Source organism: Camelus bactrianus, chromosome 10 (genome assembly GCF_048773025.1).
Source record: "Camelus bactrianus isolate YW-2024 breed Bactrian camel chromosome 10, ASM4877302v1, whole genome shotgun sequence".
Lineage (NCBI taxonomy): Eukaryota > Metazoa > Chordata > Mammalia > Artiodactyla > Camelidae > Camelus > Camelus bactrianus.
In genome coordinates this window covers 44,443,950-44,468,066 of record NC_133548.1, presented here as the reverse complement: position 1 = coordinate 44,468,066, position 24,117 = coordinate 44,443,950, and the positions used below count along the sequence as shown (strand labels likewise).

At 35.7% G+C, this 24,117-nt stretch overlaps 1 protein-coding gene and 1 long non-coding RNA gene across 2 annotated transcripts in view; both read left to right on the top strand.

Moving 5' to 3' along the window:
- LOC123619606 (uncharacterized) overlaps positions 1-24,117 on the top strand; it is a 100,240-nt gene that overhangs the window by 11,431 nt on the left and 64,692 nt on the right. The gene's annotated exons all lie outside the window — the stretch shown is intronic.
- On the top strand, positions 4,034-7,975 carry LOC105076685 (DNA-binding protein inhibitor ID-3). The gene has a single exon (XM_074372472.1). It carries the CDS (start codon positions 7,358-7,360, stop codon positions 7,715-7,717), a length of 360 nt encoding a protein of 119 aa, XP_074228573.1. The 5' UTR covers positions 4,034-7,357; the 3' UTR covers positions 7,718-7,975.

Below are 24,117 nucleotides of genomic sequence, written 5' to 3'. Positions count from 1 at the left end.
TGTGATAGTTCCTTATTAGTGTATAGAAGTGCAGCAGATTTCTGTATATTAATATTGCAACTTATTTATTTATTAGTTCAGTCTGTTGCTGGAGTCTTTAGCATTGTATGTGTATAGTGGAATGCAGTTAGCATACAATGACAGTTTCATGTCTTCCTTTCCTACTTGGATGCCTTTTATTTCTTTTTCTTGTCTGATTGCTGTGGTCTGAAGTTTCAATACTATGTTGAATAAAAGTGGTGAGAGTGAGCATCTTTGTCTTGTTCCTGATCTCAGAGGAAACACTTTCAGCTTTTCACCACTGAGAATGATGTTGACTGTGGATTTGTCATATATAGCGTTTATTATACTGAGTTATGTTCCTCTGTGCCCACTTGGTGGAATTTGTTTTTTTTTAAATAAGTGGACATTGAGTATTGTTAAAAGTGTTTTCTGTATCTATTGAGATGATCCTATGATACTGATTCTTTGTTAATTGGTGTATCCCATTGACTGATTTGTGGATATTCAACCATCCTTGCATTCCTGGTATAAATTTCACTTGATTGTCGTGCATGATCCTTTCAATGCATTGTTGGGTTTAGTTTGCTAATATTTTTTGAGGGTTTTTTTTTTTTTTTCATTTATGTTCATCACTGATACTGGCCTGTAATTTTCCTTTTTTGTGGTGTCATTGGTTTTGGTATCAGTGTGATGCTGACTTTATAGAATGATTTAGGGAGCATTCCTTCAGTTCTTTGGAGTAACTTGAGAAGAAGAGGTGTTGAATTTTCTTTAAACGTTTGGTGGAATTCACCTTTGTGGTCCTGGAATTTTGTTTGTTGGGTGTTTTTGATTACTGATTTAATTTCAGATCTAGTAACTGGTCTCTTTATATTTTCTATTTCTTTCTGATTCAGTCTTGGAAGATTTTACATTTCTAGGAATTTATCCATTTTCCTATGTTATCCAAATTTTTAGCATATAATTGTTTGTAGTCTTCTCTTATGATACTTTTTATATCTGTGATGTTAATGAACTTCCTTCATTACTGATTTTATTTATTTGGGCTTTCTTTTTTTTTTTTTTCTTGATGAGTTTGGCTAGAGATGATCAATTTTATCTTTTCAAAAAAACCCAGCCCTTAGTTTCATTGATCTTTTCTGTTGTTTTTTAGTTTGTATTTCATTTATTTCTACTCTGAGGTTATGATTTTTTTCCTTCTACATACTTTGAGTTTTATTTGTACTTCTTTTTCTAGTTCCTGTAGGTGTAAGTTTAGATTGTTTATTTGAGATTTTTCTTATTTCCTTAGGTAGGCCTGTTTTGCTATAGACCTCTCTCTTAAAACCCCTTTTGCTACATTTCAGGTTTGGAATGTTGTGTTTCCACTTTCAATTGTCTTAAGATATTTTAAAAATTTATTCTGATTTCTTCAGTGAGCTGCTGGTTGTTTAGTAAAATATTATTTAGACAACATGTTTATATTTCTCCTAGTTTTTTTTTTTGTAGTTATTTTGTAGTATTGTTCTGTTATGGCTGGAAAAAGATGTTTGATATAATTTCAGTTTTCTTAAATTTGATGAGATTTCTTTTGTGGCATAGCATGTGATCTATCCTCAAGAATGTTTCTTGGGCACTTGAAAAAAATGTGTATTCTGCTATATTTGAATGGAGTGTTCTTTATATACTTCTTAAGACAATCTTATATAATGTGTTGTTTAAGGCCTATGTTTCCTTATTGACTTTTTACCTGGATGATCTATCCATTGATTTAAGTGGAGTTTTAAAGTCCCCTACTATTATTGTATTACTGTCATTTTCCCCTTTATGTCAGTTAAAATTTGCCTTATGTATTTAGAGACTCCTGTGTTGGGTGCATATATATTTACAAGTGTTACATCTTCTTGTTCTATTGATCCATTTATCATTAAGTTTAATTAGGTCCCATTTGTTTATTTTTGCTTTTATTTCTATTTCTTGGATAGACTGCCCTAGGAGAATACTGCTCAAATGTATGTGAGATAATGTTTTGCCTATATTTTCTTCTAGGAGTTTTATTGTGTTTTGTCTTATGTTTAAGGCTTTAATCCATTTTGAGTTTACTTTTGTGTATGGTGTCAGGGAGTATTCTAGCTTCATTGATCTACATGCTACTGTCCAGTTTTCCCAACACCATTTGCTGAAGAGACTGTCTTTATTCCATTGTACGTTCTTGCCTCCTTTGTCAAAGATTAATTGACCAAAAGTTTGTGGGTTCATTTCTGGGCTATCTATTCTGTTCCATTGATCCATTTGTCTGTTTTCGTACCAATAGCTGGGTAGAGTATTCTTAGTTGTAGGTTTTTTTCCTTTCACCACTTTGAATAGATCATGCCACTCTCTCCTGGCCTGCAGAGTTTCTGCTGAAAGTCAGCTGACAGTCTAATGGGAGTTATTTTTTGTGTAACTAGTTGATTTTCTCTTGCTTTTAAGAGTCTCTCTCTACGTATAATTTTTGCTATTTTTATTGTAATGTGTCTTGGTGTGGGCTTCTTTGGGTTAATCTTGTTTGGGATTCTCTGTGCTTCCTGGACCTGGATGTCTATTTTCTTCTCAGGATATGGAAGTTTTCAGCTATTATTTTTTTCAGTTATGTTCTCTACTTCTTTCTCTTTATTATCCTTCTTTGACCCCTATAATGCAAATATTAGTATGTTTGATGTTGTCCTAGAGGTCTCTTAAAGTATCTTTATTAAACATTTTTTTCCTTTTTCCTGTTCAGCTTCACTGATTTCCACTACTGTGTCTTCCAGATTGCTGGTCCATTCTTTTGTATCATCTGATCTACCTTTGATTCCCTTTAGTGTATTTTTATTTTAGTTTTGTGTTCTTTTCTTCTCATTGTTTCCTTCCCCCCCTAACTTTTGTTGACATTCTCACTGTGTTGATCTGTTCTTTTCTTCAGATTGTTGAGCATCTTTATGATCATTATTTTGAACTCTTTATTGGGAATGTTGCTTATTTTCATTTTGTTTAACGGCTTCATTAGTGGGCCTGCCTGACTCCCTGCATGGCTGCTGTTGCCTGCTGGTGCTCTGGATAGTGCTAATAGGCTAGAGGGAGGATTCCAAAGTGGAACTTGCCAGCACTGATGTCAATGCAGTAGAAAAAGATCCCCCAAATTGCTGCCACCAGCACCTCAGTCTCCAGAGGCATCCCAACTGCCTCCTGCCTTTCTGGGAAGCTCTGCAAAATCAAGTGTGTCTTACATAAGCACCTTTTAAACTACTGCCTCTATGCTAGAACTTGGAACATGTGAAATTTTGCACATATTCTTTAAGAACAGAGTCTCTGTTTTTCTATAGCCATCTGTCTTTCCCACATCCCTGCTGGTTTTTACAGCTTGACTTTCTGGGGGTTTGTCTTCGCAGTGCAGGAACCCCAGGCTGGGTGGCTTGATGTGTGGCTCAGACCCCTCACTCCTTGGGGATGACCTCTATAGTTATGATTTCTCTCCCATTTGTGGATTGATGACCTGGGAGTGTGGGTCCTGGCTATACCATGTCTCTGCCTTACCTACCTGTCTTATTGTGGCTCCTTTATTTCTTTAGTTGTGGAAAATCTTTCTGCTAATATTTAGGTCATTGTCACAAATCATTCCTCTGTAAATAGTTGTAACTTCTGTTTGTCTGTGGGAAGAGATGACTTAAGGGTCTTCCTACTCTGCCATCTTGATCTTCTGACCATTCTCCCATTTTGAAAAAGAAATCCATTTATTTTACCCATCATAAATCTTATTATGGTATATTAATCCCAGAGGGAAAAATGCTGTTTAAATCTCTTTTAGAAATTGAATATTTAATATTTAGAAAAATTATGCTGGGAAATAATCTTTTACAACATGTGCTCTCTCAGGATTTTCATTAATATCAGTAATAAGAAAAAGCTTAAAGTTCTTTCATTATAAAGTTCTTTCATTAGCTTTTGATCAAGATTTGACTACTGTACTTACATTTCATTTTTTACTTTGCTGAAGTGTTTTACTTATTGTTGCTTTCAATGAATTTTGTGGTCATATTTTTCATTCCTACCATCTATTTAAAAGATTACTTTCCTTGGATATGGTTTCAGTTCTCCTGTAAGTCATGTCTTATACAGCAATAATCAGTACAGTCTTTTAAGGTCTTCACTTCTGAGTGGCTGAATACCTTCTTTTCTTTTTCTGTTAATCTCTTCTGAACCTCATCTCATTTTAACAGTGGGCATTATTCATCTAGGAATACACAAACTAAAAATCCCTGCACCAACCTAAGGTTAGCAGAAGGAAATAAATGATAAAGATCAGGGAAGAAATAAATAAAGGGAAACACTGGAAAAAAAATCATTTAAACCAAGAGCTGGTTTTTTGAAAGAGTAAACAAAATTGACAAACCTGTGGCCAGGCTCACCAGGATGAAAAGAGAGAGGACACAAATAAACAAAATAGAAATGAAAATGGAAAAATTACAACCATCACTACTGAAATACAAAAAACCATAAGAGGACACTCTGAACAACAGTCAACAAATTGGACAACCTAGAAGAAATGGTCAAGAGTCTAGAACATACAGTCCACCAAGACTGAATCAAGAAGAATTAGATAATTTGAAAAGACCAATCACTAGAAGTGAAATAAAATCTGCAATAAAGAAACTCCCTGCAAACCAAAGTCCAGGACCAGATGGCTTCACTGGTGAAGTCTACCAAACATACAAAGAAAAACTCACACTGATCTCCTTCTCAAACTCTTCTAAAAGACTGAAGAGGAGGGAATACTCCCAGACTCATTCTGTGAAGCCACCATCACCCTGATACCAAAACCAGGCAAAGACACCTCCAAAAAAGGAAAATTACAGGCCAGTATCCTTGATGAACATAGATGCAAAAGTCCTGAACAAAATATTTGCAAATAGAATCCAGCAACACATAAAAAAATGTCATACACTATGATCAATTTGACTTTACCCCAAGGACACAAGGATGGTTCAGCATATGCAAATCAATCAATGTGATATGCCATATCAGCAAAAGAAAGGACAAAAATCACATGATCACATCAATAGATGCAGAAAAAACATTTGATAAAATTCAACACCCATTTATGATCAAAACTCTTACCAAAGTGGGTATAGAGGAAACATACCTCAATGTAATAACAGTTATTTATGACAAACCCACAGTCAACATAATACTCAATGGTGAAAATTTGAAAGCCTTCCTGCTAAAATCTGGAGCAAGGCAAGGATGCTCACTCTCACCACTTCTATTGAACATTGGGAGTCCTATTGGGAGTCCTAGCCATAGCAATCAGATGAATAAAAGAAATAAAAGGATCCAAACTGGGTGGGAAGAGGTAAAATTGTCATTATATGTGGATGATATGATCCTATATATAGAAAACCCTAAAGACTCCTCACAAAAACTACTAGACTTGATAAAAGTACCTGGCAAAGTAGCAAGATACAAGATTAACATATAGAAATCAGTTGCATTTCTTTACACTAACAATGAAATATCAGAAAAGGAAAGTGAAGAAACAATCCCTTTTAAAATGGCACCCAAAGTAATAAAATACCTAGGAATAAATCTGACCCTGGAGGTGAATGAAAGACTTGTATGTGGATAACTACAAAACATTGATTAGGGAAATTAAAGTTGATTTAAAGAAATGTAAAGATATTCCATGCTCTTGGATTGGAAGAATTAATATTGTTAAAATGGCCATACTACCCAAAGCAATCTACAGATTTAATGTGATCCCTATCAAATTACCCAGGACATTTTTCAGAGAACTAGAACAAATAATCCTCAAATTTATATGGAATCACAAAAGACCCAGAATTGTCAAAGCAATACTAAAGAAAATGAATGAAGCTGGAGGAACAACCTTCTCAGACTTCAGACAGTACTACAGAGCTATAGTAATCAAAACAGAGTGGTATTGGCACAAAAACAGACATATGGATCAATGGAACTGAATAGGGAGCCCAGAAATAAACCCAGAGACTTATGGTCAATTAATCTTTGACAAAGGAGGCAAGAATATACATTGGAGAAAAGACACTCTCTTCAGCAAGTGGTGTTGGGAAAACTGGACAGCTGCATGTAAATCAATGAAGTCAGAACACTCCCTCATACCCTATGCAGAAATAAACTCAAAATGGCTTAAAGACTTAAATATAAGACAAGACACTATAAACCTACTAGAAGAACATAAATCTGACATAAATCTTAGCAATGTTCTCCTAGGACAGTGTACCCAGGCAATAGAAATAAAAGCAAAAATAAACAAATGGGACCTAATTACACTTAGAAGCTTTTGCAGGACAAAGGAGACTATAAGCAAAACAAAAAGACAGTCTGTGGAATGGGAGAAAGTATTTGTAGATGGTGAGACTGACAAAGGTTTAATTTCCAAAATATATAAACAGCTCATACAACTGAATAATTAAAAAAGCAACAATCCAATCCAAAAACGGGCAGAAGACCTAAACAAACAATTCTCCAGTGAAGATATACAAATGGCCAATAGGTACATGAAAAAATTCTCAATATCACTAATTATCAGAGAAATGCAAATCAAAACTACATTAAGTTGTCACCACATAGCAGTCAGAATGGACATCATTCAAAGGTCCACAATGATAAATGTGTGGAGAAAGGGAGGGTGTGGAGAAAAGGGAACCCTCCTACCCTGTTGGTGAGAATGTAGTTTGGTGCAGCCATTATGGAAAACAGTGTGGAGATTCCTCAAAAAGCTGAAAACAGACTTACCATATGATCCAGCAGTGCCACTCCTGGGCATATATTGGGAGGGAAGTCTAATTTGGAGAGATACATGCACCCTAATGTTCATAGAAACACTATTTACAATAGTCAAGACAGGGAAACGACCTAAATGTCCATCAACAGATTCCTGGATAAAGAAGTTGTGGCATATTTCTACAGTGGAATACTACTCAGTGATAAAAAAAGAATGAAATAATGTCATTTGCAACAATGTGGATGGACCTGGAGATTGTCATTCTGAATGAAATAAGCCAGAAAGACAAAGAAAAAATACCGTATGAGATTGCTTATATGTGGAATCTGAAAAAAAGACACAAGTGAATTTATTTACAAAACAGAAACAGAGTCACAGACATAGAAAACAAACTTATGGTTATCCAGTGGAAAGGGCATGGGAAGGGATAAATTGAGAGTTTGAAACAAGTTTTTGCTGTGTAGCACAGGTAACTGTATTTAATATCTTGTAGTAATATATAATGAAAAAGTATATGAAAAGGAGATTGCAAGCTGCTCAAGGGGTTCCTTACCTTAACTCTTCCTTTCCGCATTTCCAACCTCATTCTTCAACATGAAGGCGCTAAGTCCGGTCCGCGGCTGCTATGAGGCGGTGTGCTGCCTGTCGGAACGCAGCCTGGCCATCGCGCGGGGCCGCGGCAAGGGCCCGGGAGCCGAGGAGCCGCTGAGCCTGCTGGACGACATGAACCACTGCTACTCGCTTCTGCGCGAACTGGTACCGGGGGTCCCGCGAGGCACTCAGCTTAGCCAGGTGGAAATCCTGCAGCGCGTCATCGACTACATCCTCGACCTGCAGGTGGTCCTGGCGGAGCCGGCTCCTGGACCCCCAGACGGCCCGCATCTTCCCATCCAGACAGCCGACCTCGCTCCGGAACTTGTGATCTCCAGCGACCAAAGGAGCTTCTGCCACTGACCTGGCCGTCCTGGCGCCTCCAGAACACAGGTGCTGGCGCCCGTTCCGCCTGGGACCCCGGGACCCTCTGCGACCGGAAGCCCGAGGGCATGGATGGGCCCCAACCTCGCCCTGCCCACTTGACTTCCCCAAACCCCTGCCTCGAGGCTGGACTTGCGCCCGGGAGCGAAGGACTGTGAACTTGGGTGGCCTAAAGAGCCAGAGCTAGCTCTGGGCACCAGCTGGGCAACCTCCCCCAGCCCCCCCCCCACCCCCCCCTCAAGTTTTAAAGACTGTCTTTCAGAATATGGAGGTGTGTGTGTTGAGGAGGGTGGCTGCTCTCCAAACTCTGCCAAGGCAGCGGTAGAGCTGGTCTTCTGGTCTCCTTGGAGAAAGGCTCTGTTGCCCTGATTATGAACTCTATAATAGAGTATTTAGCTTTTGTACCTTTTTTGCAGGAAGGTAACTTTCTGTAACCACGCAATGTATATTAAACTTTTTATAAAAGTTAACATTTTGCATAATAAACAGTTTAAAAAAAAGTATATGAAAAGGAGTATATGTATGACTGAAACATTAGTCTATACACCAGTAATTGGCACAACATTGTAAACTGGTTATACGTCTATGTAAAAATAACTTTAAAAAAGAATGTAAAAAAAAAGTCAACACAAAATACATATGGATGAAAGGCTTGAGCAGGTACTTTGTAAAAGAGAATATCCAAGTAGTCATAAAACATGAAAAGATACATGATGTTCTTAGTCATCAGGGAAGTGCAAACAATATTGAGACAATACTACATACTCCAGAATGGCTAAAATAAAAAGACTATTAATTGTAAAAGTTGGTGAATATGAGAAGCAACTGGAACTGTCATATATTGCTAGTAAGGGTCTAAACTGATACTGCCACTTAAAAAATTAGCTGGTATTCTCTATTGAAATTGAAGAGATACATAGATATATAGATATATTATAACCCAGAAATTCTCCTGGTAAAAAAAGCTAATGGAAATATATGTATAAAAGCAACAAAACACATGTACAAGCATGCTTATTACAGCAGTATTTAAAATATGACCAAGCTGGAAAAACCCAAATGTCTTTCAGTTGTACAGTGAATAAATAAATTGAAATATAGTCATACAATGGAATATTATACAATAAGGAAAACGAACTAGCCACAGCTTCATTTAGTAACAGAGATGAATCTCATGAACAGTATTGAGTGAAGGAAGCCAGACACAAGCAACAAACTGAATCATTCAGTTTGCCTGTTCAAAAACAGAACTAATCTACGGTGTTGAACCTCTGGAGTAGAGAGTTACAGTAATTAGAAGAGGGCATGTTGTGGTGGTGAGGGATTCTGGGAGGTTGGTGATGTTCTATAACTTGTCCTCTGTAGTGGTTACCCTGGTGTGTTTGTTTTGTGAAAACTCAGTGAGCTGCATATGTGCAATCTGTATTTTTTTGTAGTATAATGGTTATTTTCCATTTTTAAAAAGTGAAAAATAACTAGCCACATCTTTTATAGCCTTCTGATTCACCAAGAATTCTTTCTTTCTGGCTGTCTGGTTGAGTATGGTATTGATGAATAAAGACACCCTTCACCCTTAAATATATATTTGTGATCTCATCCTCAGAACTTGTGACTCTGTTGCCTTACATGGCAAAACAAACAAATAAATAAAAAAACTTTGCAGATAGGATTAAATTAAAGATCTTGAGATGAGGATGTTATACTGGATTATCCAGTTAGGCCCAATGTAATCAGAAGAGTCATAAGAGGGGAGCATGAGGGTCAGAGGTAGCATGATGTAGTATGAGAATAACTTGACTAACCACTGCTGGCTTTGAGGATGGAAGAGGGTTATGAACCTAAAAAGGAGGGCAGCCCCTAGAAACTGGAAAAGGCAAGAAAATGGACTTTCCCTTAGAGCCTCCAAAAGAAATGTGGCTCTGCCAATAATTTATGTTTAGATCCATAAGACCCAATATTGGACTCTACACCTCCAGAACTGTAAGATAATTAATCTGTTGTTTTAAGACACCAAGTCTGTGGCAATTTGTTACAGCAGCTGTATGAAACTAACAATGGGTTATACATTGTACCTGTCAGAGTACTTTGCAAATAATAGCTGCTTTGTAAGTGTGTGCTGAATGAATGGTCAAGCTTAAAAGATGTGATTCTTAAGTATGATGATGAGATTTTAGAAATAAATAAGGATGTCTCTGAGAATTCAAAGCCAGCATGATGTGCTCTGATCAAACAGGTTTTGTTTTTTTTTTTTTTTTCCCCAGTTTCCCTCTGATCTCCAAACCTCCTTAAACTTTCCAGGCTAAAGGTCTGGGGGTGAAGTAAAACGAGTACAGGTTTTGTAGTCATCAGACACAACAATATTGGAGATGAGGATGCAGATGAAGATGGCATGATTGGGGCTTTTTATTCCATGAGAGACATCTATTTGTAAAGAGGGAGATTAAAATTTTTTTTTATAAAAGAAATGTGGAAAGAAATAAGATGGAGGTAATATTGGTCTCTGATATCCCATAAGGAATTTGCCATGTGTCAGCTTTAAGATTCAGCCACAGAAATGTAGCACATTATGGTAAAGTAGAGAGAAGTGCTGGGGTTAAGCATAACAAAGATGCCCTGAGGTTTTGTGTGCTGTGGATGCTCAATTGAAACCTAGTGGGCTGCCTTAGGCCTACCCTAGCAGAGTGAGTTGACTGAACCATCACATGGTGTGGACTGCTGGGCCAACTTTTAGAGTGGAGGATGTGGCAATAAACTCGGGTTCTGCAGGCAGCTGGATCCTTGGCACAGTGTCAGCAATTCAGGAACATTGACCCTGCCAAAAATCTAGACCCCATGTTAACTAGGCAATTTAGCAGTGGTATCCTGCAGCATTATCAGTGATTAGGTGCACAGGCGTGAGTGCTCCAGAGACCAGCAGGTGGCAGCCGCCACATCAGGAAGAACCAGCATGAAGCTAGAGTCCCTTCTCAATGCCAGGAGTTTGGGAGCACACTCTTTCCACCCTACTTTGGGGAGACTCAGGGGAAACAGAGGCTTTCTGAGTGATTAAGCATTATTTTATCCAATAGAACCAAATGCTTTCTAAAAGTATATTTAAATTGTCAGATTGTATTACGTTTAAAGTAGATTGAAACTTTAGCTCATTTTTTTTTCTCCTGCTAATCAGTGGATGGGGATTTGGGAGGGATATTAATTATAGACTAACATAAGGAGAATTAAAATACTTCTCTACATCATCTGAATTGATGAAGCCATTCAGATTTCTTCCTGAATAAGCTTTTTTGGAGAAGAAAGAGAGATCAGAGAAGTACATAGCAACTTACCTTTCTCTCTTCCTCTCCTCTCTCTTTCCCATCACCGTTTCCTGGTCTGTCTCTGAGTTTGGAAAGTTGGGAGGGAATTTAAACTTGCAGCCATAGCACACTGACTTCTATGTGATTCTGTCTTCTCTTTCTTTAGGACAGTGCTCTGCAGGCAGGAAAGTTTCTAATAAATATCCCCATTCAGTAGGTACGAGACACTGTGCTAAATACAGAGTATATAAAGATGAAAAAGCTATCCATGGCCTGCGCACAGGGAGCAGGGGGAATTGAGAAATAGGCATTTAAAACAAATGGTTATTACGAAGAAAAAGGAGCCAAGACTCACTTTTATACTGACTCTTTCTAGACCTGTGACTGTGAAGCCATCCCTAACCCCCAGTCAGTTATATTTTGTTCATCTTTTGCTCACATTTCCACTTTGCATTTCTATGCCACTAAACGCATTTTATTTTGTCCTGTGCTCATGTTTCTCTACTAGTTTGTGTATGTCTTTGGGACGAGATCTATGTCTAATTCACTTTTATAAGGCTTTGGGTCCTGGCAAAATTCTAGATACACAGAAATGTTGAAGGTGAAAGAATGTCACTCAATCTCAGGTTGTTCAAAGATTTTAATTGCAATGCTATGTATAAGTAGTGAACATTTTGAAACCTAGTTTTCTACCAGTAGAGACCTAGTGAGTTACATAAGAGGGCTGTTGTGCCGGCATTAAACTTAATTATTTAAATAGACCAATATTGTTGATCTCAAAAGACGTCCATAGTAGGTTTTGAGTGGAAAAGAAGATTATAGGAGAAAACATATACTACACATTACCATGTATGCAATTTAACTGTGTCTGTATGCCAGGAAAGATGATCATAAAAATGTTCACAGAAGTTAATCTGAGTGGTGGGATTTTGTGTGTTTTTAATTTTCTTTTTTATATTTTTCCACATTTTGGTATTTTTTTTAAAGGAATAATTGTTATTTTAAAAATATAGAACTTAAAAAAAATTTCATCAAAATCTGAGTCTCTTTTTCTCTCCTAATCAAAACACTTCAGGATCTCACTGCATTGTGTTCCTCAGCCATGACTGTCCAAATATCTCAGAGACATTGGCAATGTCTGGGCTAATCTTTGGATTTTATGACTACAGGGTATGCTACTAGCATCTAATGGAAAAAGTCCAAGGATTCTGCTAAACATCCTATAAGGCATAGGACAGTCCCTTACAACAAATTATCTGGCCCCAGATGTCAACAGTGCAGAATTTGAGATGACCATCAGAATTAATCTGATAAATTTCTTTACCACCATCTTTACCATGATAATTGTATGGATTTTCTTTTTTTGATCTTTTACCATAGGAATTTGTATGAAAGTACCCTCTATTCTTGTTCTGAAATTCTGTTATATTTTGCTTGTCAATTTTTTTTAAAGAAAAATTTTCTGTATTTATAAAGAGAGATTTTGTGTGTGTGTGTGTGTATGTGATATTGTATGCAAAATGTCCTTGTTCCAGCTTGTTATCAGTTCAGGCTTATGGAATGATTTGGAGGCTTCCATTCTTTTTTCTGCTCCCATACTTAAAACCAGTGAAGAGGTTATCTGTTCTTGGTAGGTCTGATAGAAGTTTCTTTAAAAACTACTTAAGGCTACTGCTTTTTTGTGAGGTGATCTTTGACTTCCTTTTTGTTCTTTTCTCTATTATTGTTCTCATTAATATTTTAAACCGATTATAATCCATGTTTCATAATTTATATTTTCTTGAAATATATGTATTTCAGAAAGATTCAGACAGTATTATATCCTATTTCTCCTTCCTAATATCTATGTCTTTCCCTTATATGTTGTTCAGACTTGCCAAAAGACTTTTTCTGTGTGTGTTTAGTTCTTTTCAATTATATAGTTTTGTAGTATTTATTTACTCTACATTTTTAATAAGTATATTATATATTTTTTCTTATTTGAACATTTTGTCTTTATTAATTTATTTTGTCTTTTATTTTATATACCTACAGGAACAAAATGTCCTTTGAGTGATCCTTCCCCTCTAACTTGTATATTTTGTTATTCCCTGTAAAATGTTTCAGTTGTCAATCATTTATAAGTAGTCTGTGATTTCAGTTTTGATTTCTACTTTATAGAAAATGATATTTAAAATGTCCAAATTGTTAATGGTTTGGGGGCATTTGTTCTCAACTTTAGATAATGTCTACAGTTTCTATATTTTGGGGCATGTTACATTTTGTTGGCCTATTATGAATCAGTTTTCCTTTAAATAGATTTATTGAGATATAATTTACATACCACAAAGTTTACCTATTTAAAGTGCATAGTTTAGTCATGTTTAATATATTTAGAGTTATGTAATCATCACCATACTCTATTTTTAGATCATTTTGTCACCTTTAAAACAAACCTTGTACTCATTAGCATTAACTCCTGCCTTCCCCTCACCTCTGCCTCCCAACCCTAGGCAACCACTATTCTACTTTCTGTCTCTATAGATTTGCCTCTCCTGGACATTTCACATAAATAGTATCATATAATATATCATCTCTGTGTGTGACCTTTTTCACTTAGTGCAATGTTTTATCTGTGACGTCATAGTGTGTATCAGTACTTCATTTTTTTTTATTTCTGAATAATATTCCATTGTATGAATCCTACTGTATTTTATTTCTCCGTTCATCAGTTGATAAATATTTGGGTTGTTTCCACTTTGTGGCTATTGTGATTAATGCTTGTATGAATGGCTGTGTATAAGTTTTTGTGTGGACATAGGTTTCATTTCTGTTGGGTATATATGTAGGAGTAGAAATGCTGGGTCATATAGTAGCTCTTCATTTAACATTTTGGGAAGTTGACAAACTGTTTTCCAAAGTGGAAATGTGTCCCACTTCACATTCCCATCATCAGTGTATGGAGGTTCTAATTTCTCCACAATGTCATCAACACTTAACATTATCTGTCTTTTTGATTGTAGCCATTCTGGTGTGTGTGAAGTGATATCTCACTGTGGTTTTCATGTGCATCTCTCAAATGACTAATGACATTGAGCATCTTTTTGTATGCTTATTAGCCATTTCTATATCTTCCCACTTTCAACCCTGGAGGAGCAAGGGACAACACAGTAATGAAAGAAGAGTAAAGGAACAGGGTGGGAACGTAGTGAAGAAGCTAACCTCTCTACCTTTCTCCATTGGCAGACTGATGCAGGCCTGGCATTGGCAGGAGATGGGCTTTCAATTGAATATGAGATTTCATTAGATGGTTATTAAATTTTTTATAGGCTAAGATTCACTGAGGAAACTATGAGACTTACCTGATATTTCATCCAGGGTTGTTAAGAACTGGGTTTATAGAACAGACTGAAGGAGACAGTCCTGAGAAGAATAAAATTGCTGTTTGCTTGTACCCTACTGATTCCAACTCATTCAGTAAGCCAGTTATATTTGTCATAAAAAAGGCAAACCATTTCTAGGGTAGAAATAAAGGTGGATAATTTATGTCATAAGAAACAAAGAGATAAAGTTTGATTCATTCAGCAAATTAGGAAAGGAATGAAAAGAAACAAACAAACAAAAAACCCATAAAAAAGCCACTTATATTTGACATTTTTACTCACTATCATAAAGTTTTAGTCACCGTCTCCACACTAGTCCTGGTCTGGAAAAGATCTCTAGTTTACTCCAAATCACCAAGATCTTTGGACACACTTCAAACTTATTATTTTGATCTCTCTGCAGCCATCAAAACTGATCAGTCACTTCCTTCTTGAAACTCTTCATCCCTTCATCCCTTGACACCACTCTAACCTGGAGGTTCTATTTGTCTCTGTCCTAAAGCTCAGTCGTGGGCATCAGAATTATATTGAAAATACCTGCTGCTGCTTTGATTAATATCCTCTGTGGGGGTCCTACAGTCAACAAATCAAACAGAATTCATGATCTTCACCTTTCCAAGCATCTCCACCTCGAAGTCTGTTCTTTCTTTTGTGTTTCCATTCTTGATGAATGAAACTTCCACCTGCTGAGCTTATTAAAGCAGATGGGAGTCATTATTGATCCTTCATATATGTGTTTGAATCCCATTGTTTTGACTGCCTACATATTTCTTGAATTTATCTTTCCCTCTATATCCTTGTTAAGGCTGCCATATTTCTGTTTGTCTTTTTTTTCCCCCCCATGAATTAATATAGCAGCTTCCTAATCAGGTCACTTTCCTCTTGTCTTAGATTTCTTTTTTTTTTTTTTTAGGATTTAAAGTAATATTTTATTTATTTATTTATAATATTTTTATTGATTTATAATCATTTTACAATGTAGTGTCAAATTCCAGTGTAGAGCACAATTTTTCAGTTATACGTGAACATATGTATATATATTCATTGTCACATTTTTTTCTCTGAGATACCCTAAGATCTTGTATATATTTCCCTGTGCTATACAGTATAATTTGTTTATCTATTCTGCAATTTTGAAATCCCATTCTATCCCTTCCCACCCCCCGCCCCCTTGGCAACCACAAGTTTTGGTCTTAGATTTCTAATTTATCTTTCACAGGAAAGTCAGAATGATCTTTCCAAAGGCAAATCAGAACATTTCACTCCTTTGAGCAAAACTCATCAGTAGTTCTCCATTGATTTAAAATTGTACTCCAGACTCTTTTGTACAGCACAAAATGACCCTTAGAGTGATTAGCTTCCTCAGTTTTCATTTATGCTTGTCTCCTTTATGTATACTTTGGAATTTTTTAGGTCTCCAAATATCTACATCTTCTTTTGCCTTTCAACCAGGTTGTTCCTTCTGCTTAGAACAGTGTGACCAATTGTCCTAGTGTGTCTAGAATTTACCTGGTTTTAGCCCTGAAAGTTTCCCCCACCCCCTGCAACCCAACCTTGCCAGGCAAACAGGGTTGGTTTATCACTCTAGCTCAGAATGTCTCTTTCTCTTTAGTCTTCCTGATTTGTTCTTCAAGAGTCTGCTTAAACTGACTTCTTCTAAAATCCTATTCTAACACACTTTTTCCTCTAGGCTGAAATGTATCTGCATACATGAAAAGGAAAGGGATTACCACATTCTACTTTAATCTGTTTCTGCTACACTGCGTTCTTTGAAGAGAGACAGTATTTTATTCATCTCTACATCTCTTCAAGTCATGCACACCTAGCATAGTGTTTAGCACATAGTAGGCCACTGATAAATATTAGTTGTACAATATTAGAAAAACCCAGGGCATCTATCTTAATGCTATATTTGACAAATATCATAAATATTTTGCTGATTAAATTAGTCTAGTATTTCCAAATGTTTCTATTGTTTCCACATTGAAATAAAATGTTTTATTTTTACTCATCTAAAAAAAAAAAGCTGCCTGTTAAATAGGACTGTCAAAATGTGATCAATCTTATCAATGCTGACAAGAAAGTTGACTGAGTACAATCAAGTGGTAAAAGATGTACTATTTCAGGGGAAAACTAAAATTAATAAAAGATAAAATCTAACAAGAAGAGCTAATAGCAATAAAGCAAAAAAATTACTTAAGATATACAGGTAGGGAAAAAATAACCAAAATTCATAATGGCACTTTAACATATCTTTTGGAAACAGAGTCAAACAGGCAAAAATAAATAAAGATAGAAAAAGTTAAAATAACACAATTGACCTGTTACATCCCATATTCTCCCGCTGCCTACTCAGTTTCTTTCCCTTCACAGCAAATTGATCAAAAGAATTGTGTACTCTTGCTATCTCCGTTTACTTACCTTCCATTCACTCTTCAACCTAACTTAATCTGACGAATTCCACCATAGCTCCAATGAGACAACAATGACCAAGGTCAACAAAATCTTCTATGTTGCTAATCCAGTGGAAAGTGTTCAGCATTACCTTATTCTCTCAGTAGGATTTGACATGGTTGACTAGTCCCTACTACTTGAACCAATCTCTTCCTTTTGGCTTACAATATGTCATCACTATTCCCTACCACCTCTTTCTGGTTTTCTTATGCCACTCAAGTGTCTCTTTTCCTCACATTTCTTTCTCTTGTTGATTTCTAATGTAATTTCATTGGAGAACATGTAAGCAAGCCATAGAATGCTATCAGAGTGTTCAAATGGGTGAGGGTGCTGACTTAATTCTGGGAGGTCAGAACAGGTCCTTGGAGAAGTGGCTTAATCTGAAATCTGTCAGGCTAACTAGAAAGGACAGAAGTGTGGAGAGGAGTATTATAAACAGAATAAATGGTGTGCACACAGGTCCCATGGCGAATGAGAGAGCACAGGGCACTAAAGCAAATGGGAAAAAAAGGGGGCCTGTGTGCTTCCATAATGGTGTATAAATGGAAGGGTGGTGGAATATGAAGCTGGAAAGATAAGCAGGATCCACTCCATTGTGGGCTTCATCAACCATGTTAAAGGTTTGGTCTTTCTTCAGAGACCTTTGGGAAGTCAGCACTCTCATAGCATTCTATAGTTTTCCTACACAGTGTTAGTTGCTTCTTTCTTATGTAATTGAATCATTTCTGTTTGTCTAACAAGATTATAAACTCCATGATGGTGGAAATTATGCCTGCTTTTGCTCATCTCTGTATCCTTAGCACATTAGGGTTGGATTGGCAAGAATGAATGAGGAACTTTAATTACTCGTCCAGGAGACAGATGATGATAGTTTGTACCAGGATGTTGGTAATGGAAAGATATTAGTAGATCTGAAAGATATTTGTGTAAAGTTGACTGATCATGGTGGTGGATTAGACATAAATGGTGAGAGTAGGAGCATATTAAAGATGATTCTTTATGGAAGCATCTTGTTTTTGGATAATCTCTCAAATTTCTGTGGGAATACCACATTTATTTTACTATATTGTCTTTTTCAGCATTAACTGTTTCCTTGGGGATAGTATTTTGTTCAGCTTAGTTTCTCTTTCTGTTTTCTTCAACTGCTTTTTGTCTCTGCCATTTTATCATTCTGTCATTGCATTGTCTCACATTATTAAGCATTCTTTGAAAATGCAGTTTTTCATGTCTGCCTGTGTATTTGCATTGAGTTAATATATCATAATTGATGATTTCTTTACTATTGGCCATATATTCTGTTCCTAATTTTTGCTTTATAAGTAATGCTGTTTTGAACATCTTTATGCCCATGTCTAATTGCTAATTTATTCCTGAGTATATATTTTTAGAGCTGGATTTATGGGCTGTGGATATATATATATATACACACACACACACATACATACATACATGTATGTATATAATTGAAGTAACATTGGTTTATAACATTATATAAATAACATTATATAATTTCATGTGTATAATATTGTATTCTGACTTCTTTATACACAACAGTGTGTTCACCTTTCATTATTCAGTCTTTCAAGGTTGTACAATTCTAAGAATTTTTTCATTTCTTCTAGGTTATCCAGTTTCTTGGCATTATCTGTTCATTGTATTCTCTTATAATCCTTTGTTTTTCTATGGTATCTGTTCTAATATCTCCTCTTTTGATTCTAATTTTATTTTTCTGAACCTTTTCTCTTTTTTTTCTTAGTGAGTCCAACTAAAGGTTTGTCAGTTTGGTTTATCTTTTCAAAGAACCAGCTCTTAGTTTCATTGATTTTTTTTCTACTGTCTTTTTCTTTTCTATTTTGTTTATTTCTTCTCTGATCTTTATCCTTCCCTATACTGACTGGGCAATGTTCTTATTTTTCTGGTTCCTTTAGGTGTATAAGATTAGATTGTTTGAGATTTTTCTTATTTCTCGAGGTAGGCCTGTCTTGCTTTAAAACTTCTTTCTTAGTACTCTTTTGCTGCATTGCATAGATTTTGATATACTATATTTTCATTTTAACTTGTCTTCAGGTAGTTTTTGATTTCTCCTTTGATTATTTCATTGACCCGATAGTTGTTTGGTCTCCACATACTTGTGAGTTTCTAGCTTTTTTCTTGTAGTTGATTTCTAGTTTCATACCATTGTGGTCAGAAAGATGGATGATATGATTTTAGTCTTAAGCTTATTGAGACTTGTTTTGTATTCCAGCATATGGTTCATCTTTTAGAATGTTCAGTGTGCATTTGAGAAGAATGTGTATTTTGTTGCCTCCATGTAGAATAGTCCTTGTAAATCTATTAAATCCATCTAGTCTAATATTTCACTATGGCTGCTGTTTTCTTGTTGACTTTCTATCTGGGTGATTTATCTATTGATGTAAGTGGGGTTTTAAAGCCCCCTAAAATTGCTGTGATGCTGTCAATTTCTGCCTTTAGTTCTGTTATAATTGCTTTATGTGTTTTGGTGCTCCTATGTTAGATGCAAATATCCTAATAACTGTTATATATTCTTGATGACTTGTCCCTTTTATCATTAAATAATGTCCATATTTGTTTTTGGCTTAAATTGTATTTTGTATGGCTACACGCACTTTCTTTTAGTTGCCATTTGCTTGGAGTATCATCCTCCACCCCTTCACTTTGAATCTATGTTTATCTGTAAAGCTGAAGTGAGTCTTCTGGAAGCAGCATATTGTTGGGTCTTGGTTTTTTCGTCCATCCGGCTACTCTGTGTCTTTTGATTGGTGAATGAAGTCCATTTACATTTAAGGTGTATTGTTGATGAATGAGAACTTAGTACTGCCATTTTATCTCTTGTTTTCTGGTTGCTCTGTGTTAGTTGTTTATTCCTAGGCTGACTTAAAAATTCTCTCTTTGTCATTGACTTTTGACAGTTTTACTATACTATGTCTTGGAGAAGGCCTTTTTGCACTGAGATAATTAAATGTTCTCTTAGCTTCATGGACTCATAACCCAGTTTCTTCCCCAGATTTGAGAACTTCTCAGTTATTATTTCCTTAAATACAATCTTTTTTTCTTTCTCCTCTTCTACTGTGGGATATCACTATCATTATGTTGCCCTTACTAATAAAGTTATAGTTCTCAAAAATTTTCTTCATTTAAAAATTTTTAGTTCTATTTCCTCTTCTACCTGTATCATTTCTAGATTTCTGTCTTTGAGCTTGCTTAATTCTCTCTTCAATATGGTCTGTTCTATTTCTAACACTTTCTAATGTGTTCTTTGTCTCATTTATTGAAGGCTTCAGTTCCAGAACTTCTGTTTGGCTGCTTTGTAGAGTTTTAATCCCTTTGGTAAATTATTCCTTCTGCTCATTAATTTTATTCCTGAGATCACTGAGTTGCCTTTCTGAGTTTTCTTATACCTCACTGAGTTTCTTCATGACAGCTATTTTGAGTCCTCTATCAGTTAGATTACATTGTCTTGTGTCTTTAAGTTTGTTTTCTGGAGAATTATGTTATTTTTGTGATTCTGTGTTACTGTGGTTTTTCACGGTGCTTGATAAGTTATTTCTGTGCTGGTGCATTTGAAGTAGTGAATACCTTTCTGGTTTTTCTTACCTCAGCTACATGGGAACATTCACACTTTTCACCCTCCACCTCTTCCAGAGGTTTTGTCCTGTACCTCATTGTTGTTGCTTGTGCCTCTGTGGTTGCTGATGACTTGCTGCTGCTAGTGTTGCTATTGTCACTGAGATTGCCACCTGGGAGACACTGCTGGCAGGTACTTCTGGTTTGTCTGGAGTCATCATGTTCAAGGACTCTGTCATAGTAAGAATAGGTGGGGGAGGGGAAGCTTGGGTTGTGGGTACCTCTGCCATGTTCAAGTTGTCAAATTTGTGGGTGCCAGCACTGCAGGTGGAGGAGCCAGAGTCCTGGGCGCTTCCACTGCTGGAGAAGCAAGGTCTCAGGCTCTGTTGACGCTATTGCCAGTTCCCTGTGGCTGTGGGCACCATCATGGTTGGGAGGCTGGAGTCATGTGTGCTGCTCCACTTCTGCTACTGCATTGTCTGGGGCTATGGGCTCAGTTGCTGTAGTCGAAGATCCAGGATTGCAGGCACCACTTTCACTGTTAACCTGGTCTACCTCCTGTATGTGTTCCAGTCCACCTACCTTTTGATGAACAGATGTGTGGATGTCTTTGGTATCCTGGAGTGTTGGTCAAAGGAAACCTTGTAGAGTTATGGATATTTTACTGTTGTAGATTGAAGAGAGGAGACAAAAGGAGTGTGTTTATGGATATTTTACTGTTGTAGATTGAAGAGAGGAGACAAAAGGAGTGTGTTTTGCTGCCGTGATGCTACATCACCTGCCTCTTCAGCTTTTTTGGTGATTTTCAGCTGGACTGTCCTGTACTGGTAGATGGAATGTATTTCCCCAGTGAATGTGAAAATTACAATTTTCCTGAGAACAAATGCAGAGGCTAATTATGAGAAGACAAGTATACTCATCAGATGGGCTTCTCTCCTGGTTACCCAGCTACTTAGATTCTCTGTATGAGGACTCAGTAGCCTTTGTGAAGGCTGGAGGTTATTTGAGAGAATCAGTCTTTTTCTGTTTCAGTCTCTGATGCTGCCTCTTGGAATTTTACATACAACTATCTCACTCTCTTTAGTGAGAGAATTTTTTTTGTGGCATTATCCCAGAATCAAATGCTGCAGCTCTGATCACTTGTACTGGTCCAGTTTTTCTGTAGCTCTTTAATTTCTACCCTGAGCACAGCATGAGCATGCCAGTTCCCTGATCCAGCTGTCTCTGATCTTAGGGATTTTTCAGGATATTGTTGGAAAAATTCTCTTAAACAAACTTCCTCTTTCACATATACTGTTTCACATGTCTCTATCTATATCTATCTGTATAATCTATCTCTATCTCTACATATATTTGTATTAGGTTTCACATATATTTATATATATTGCTGTCAATTATAGGCCATATATTTTACATTGCCTAGAAATTTCTCAACCTTTTTAGTCCATGGAAAATTTTGTTTGAAATGCATAATGTTTGAGCCATATACATTAAAGGAATTATAACTTACGTGTGATAATTGTCATGAAAGTAATTGAGAAAGTTGTCCAACCATTGCCTCCGGTCTTTCTGCCTTTCCTTACAAATGGAGTGGAATGAGATAAATGAATCAGGCCCAGATGGTTAAAAAGGGAATTCTATGACACTTCAAAGAAAAATAATGCCAATGATAGAAGAACAATTCCCAAGCTTATAGACAGAAGAAAACCCTCTGAATTATTTTTATAAATGCTATTGTGTTTAAAAGTGAGGGTTTTGGAATCAGGCCACCTGGATTCAAATTCTGGCCTCATCATTTACTAGTAGTACGATATTAAATGAGTTATTTAACCTCCCTGTGCATCAGTTTCTTACTATTAAAAAAAGAATAATAGCACTGCTTATACTGTTACTATAAGGCATAAGTGAATTAATACATCTAACATTCTTTGGATGTTTGGTACAGAGTTAAGTGCATAAGAGATATTTGTTATCATTATTTTTGCTGTTACTATTATTATTACTACTGCTCCTACTACAACTGACAAAATATTAAAAATAAATGTGCATGTTAATCTCACTTATAAATAACTAGGGCACCTTTCTAATTTCAGTTAGCAAATAGAATTCAGAAACATTACAAAATAAAATACACAAGTGCCAAGTATGGCTTGTTTCCTATTAAGAAATATTAATATTGTCTTCAGCAAGGATATAGGAAGTGCATTTAATAAAAGTATATATCCATTTATGACTAAAATTCTTAATAGAGTAGAGATAAGTAGGTACTTTTATAGTATGGTAAAGATACATTTCTCATGTCATATTTAGTGGTGTAAAACCTAAAGTATTTTCACTAAAGCTATGAAAACAGATACCACTTTACTGTGACACTAAATCCACTTTGCTTAATATTGTTATGTCTATGTAAATTCTTGAGATATGAGTAGAAAAAAATGAGTTATACAAATTGAGAAAGTGGATGCCTGCTTCTTTGCAAATGATAAAGTATCAAACCTGAAAAACCAAGGTAATCAATTGAGAAACAGTGAATAAGTAAAATTATTCCATTATTTTGTTATAAGGTTAATATCCAAAAAAAATCAGTGCTTTAAAAGTTTTTTATCAGTATCAATGATTGATATTGATAACAGTTATCAGCGATTTTTTTATACATGTGAACAATATGTGGTCAGCTAATATAAAAGAAAAGATGATTTCATATGCAATGGCAACTACAAAAAGATAACAAATTGGGCTGGATTTAACAACAAATGTATACTGTTGATCTGAAGAAATCTCTAAAGCCTTTGCCTGATGTATAAAGACTTGAATAAATGAGAAGATGCATTCTTCTGAGGAAGACTTATTACTGGAAAGAAATATATTGTTCTTAAATTTGTTCTTAAATTTAAGTATACATTCAAGTCAATCTCAATACGTATATGAAGTTTATGTTTGGAATTGGTCAAGCTGATATATTCAGGAAAATACATGTCTGAGTAGTCAAGAAAATTACAAAATAGAAGATATGAGCTTGTACTATTCTTGCAAGATATTCACAAAGAAGAAACTTTATATTTAAAAAGAATTGGTGCTAGTTTATTAACAGGAAGAGTTAAAAGTAAGGGAGTCATACTGACTTTGCCTATGATTAAAATGTTATTTAAAATCAGTGGCAAAATAGGTTATTCAAAAACTACATGGCTGTAAGAAAATAATATGACGCTCTACCTTACTTATTCTACCAAAATAATTTGCAGAAGGATACAATTTAATAAAAGTAAAAAAACTGATAAATATACTAGAAGAAAATGAAATTTATTATTATTATTCTTGGTAGTGCTGTTATTATTACTGATATAGAGAATGCCATTTTAAGCAAGAAACAACCACATACCAGAAAGGAAAAGATCTGTACATGTGACTACATAAAACTCATTTCTGTAAATGAAGAAATGTTTTATATGAAGTCAATAGAAAGGTGTCAACTGTAAAATAAATATTTGCAGCTCCTTTGTGAGATAGAGTACTAATTCATTTAACATATGAAAAGTCTTACAGATAAATATTCAAAAAAACCTAACAACTCAATAGAAAAATAAGGAAATGACCACAACAGACTGCAGAAAGAATAAGAAGTATAAATAGCTTGTAAATAAGTGAAAAGATCCTAAAATTGCTAACAATTAAATAACAGCACATT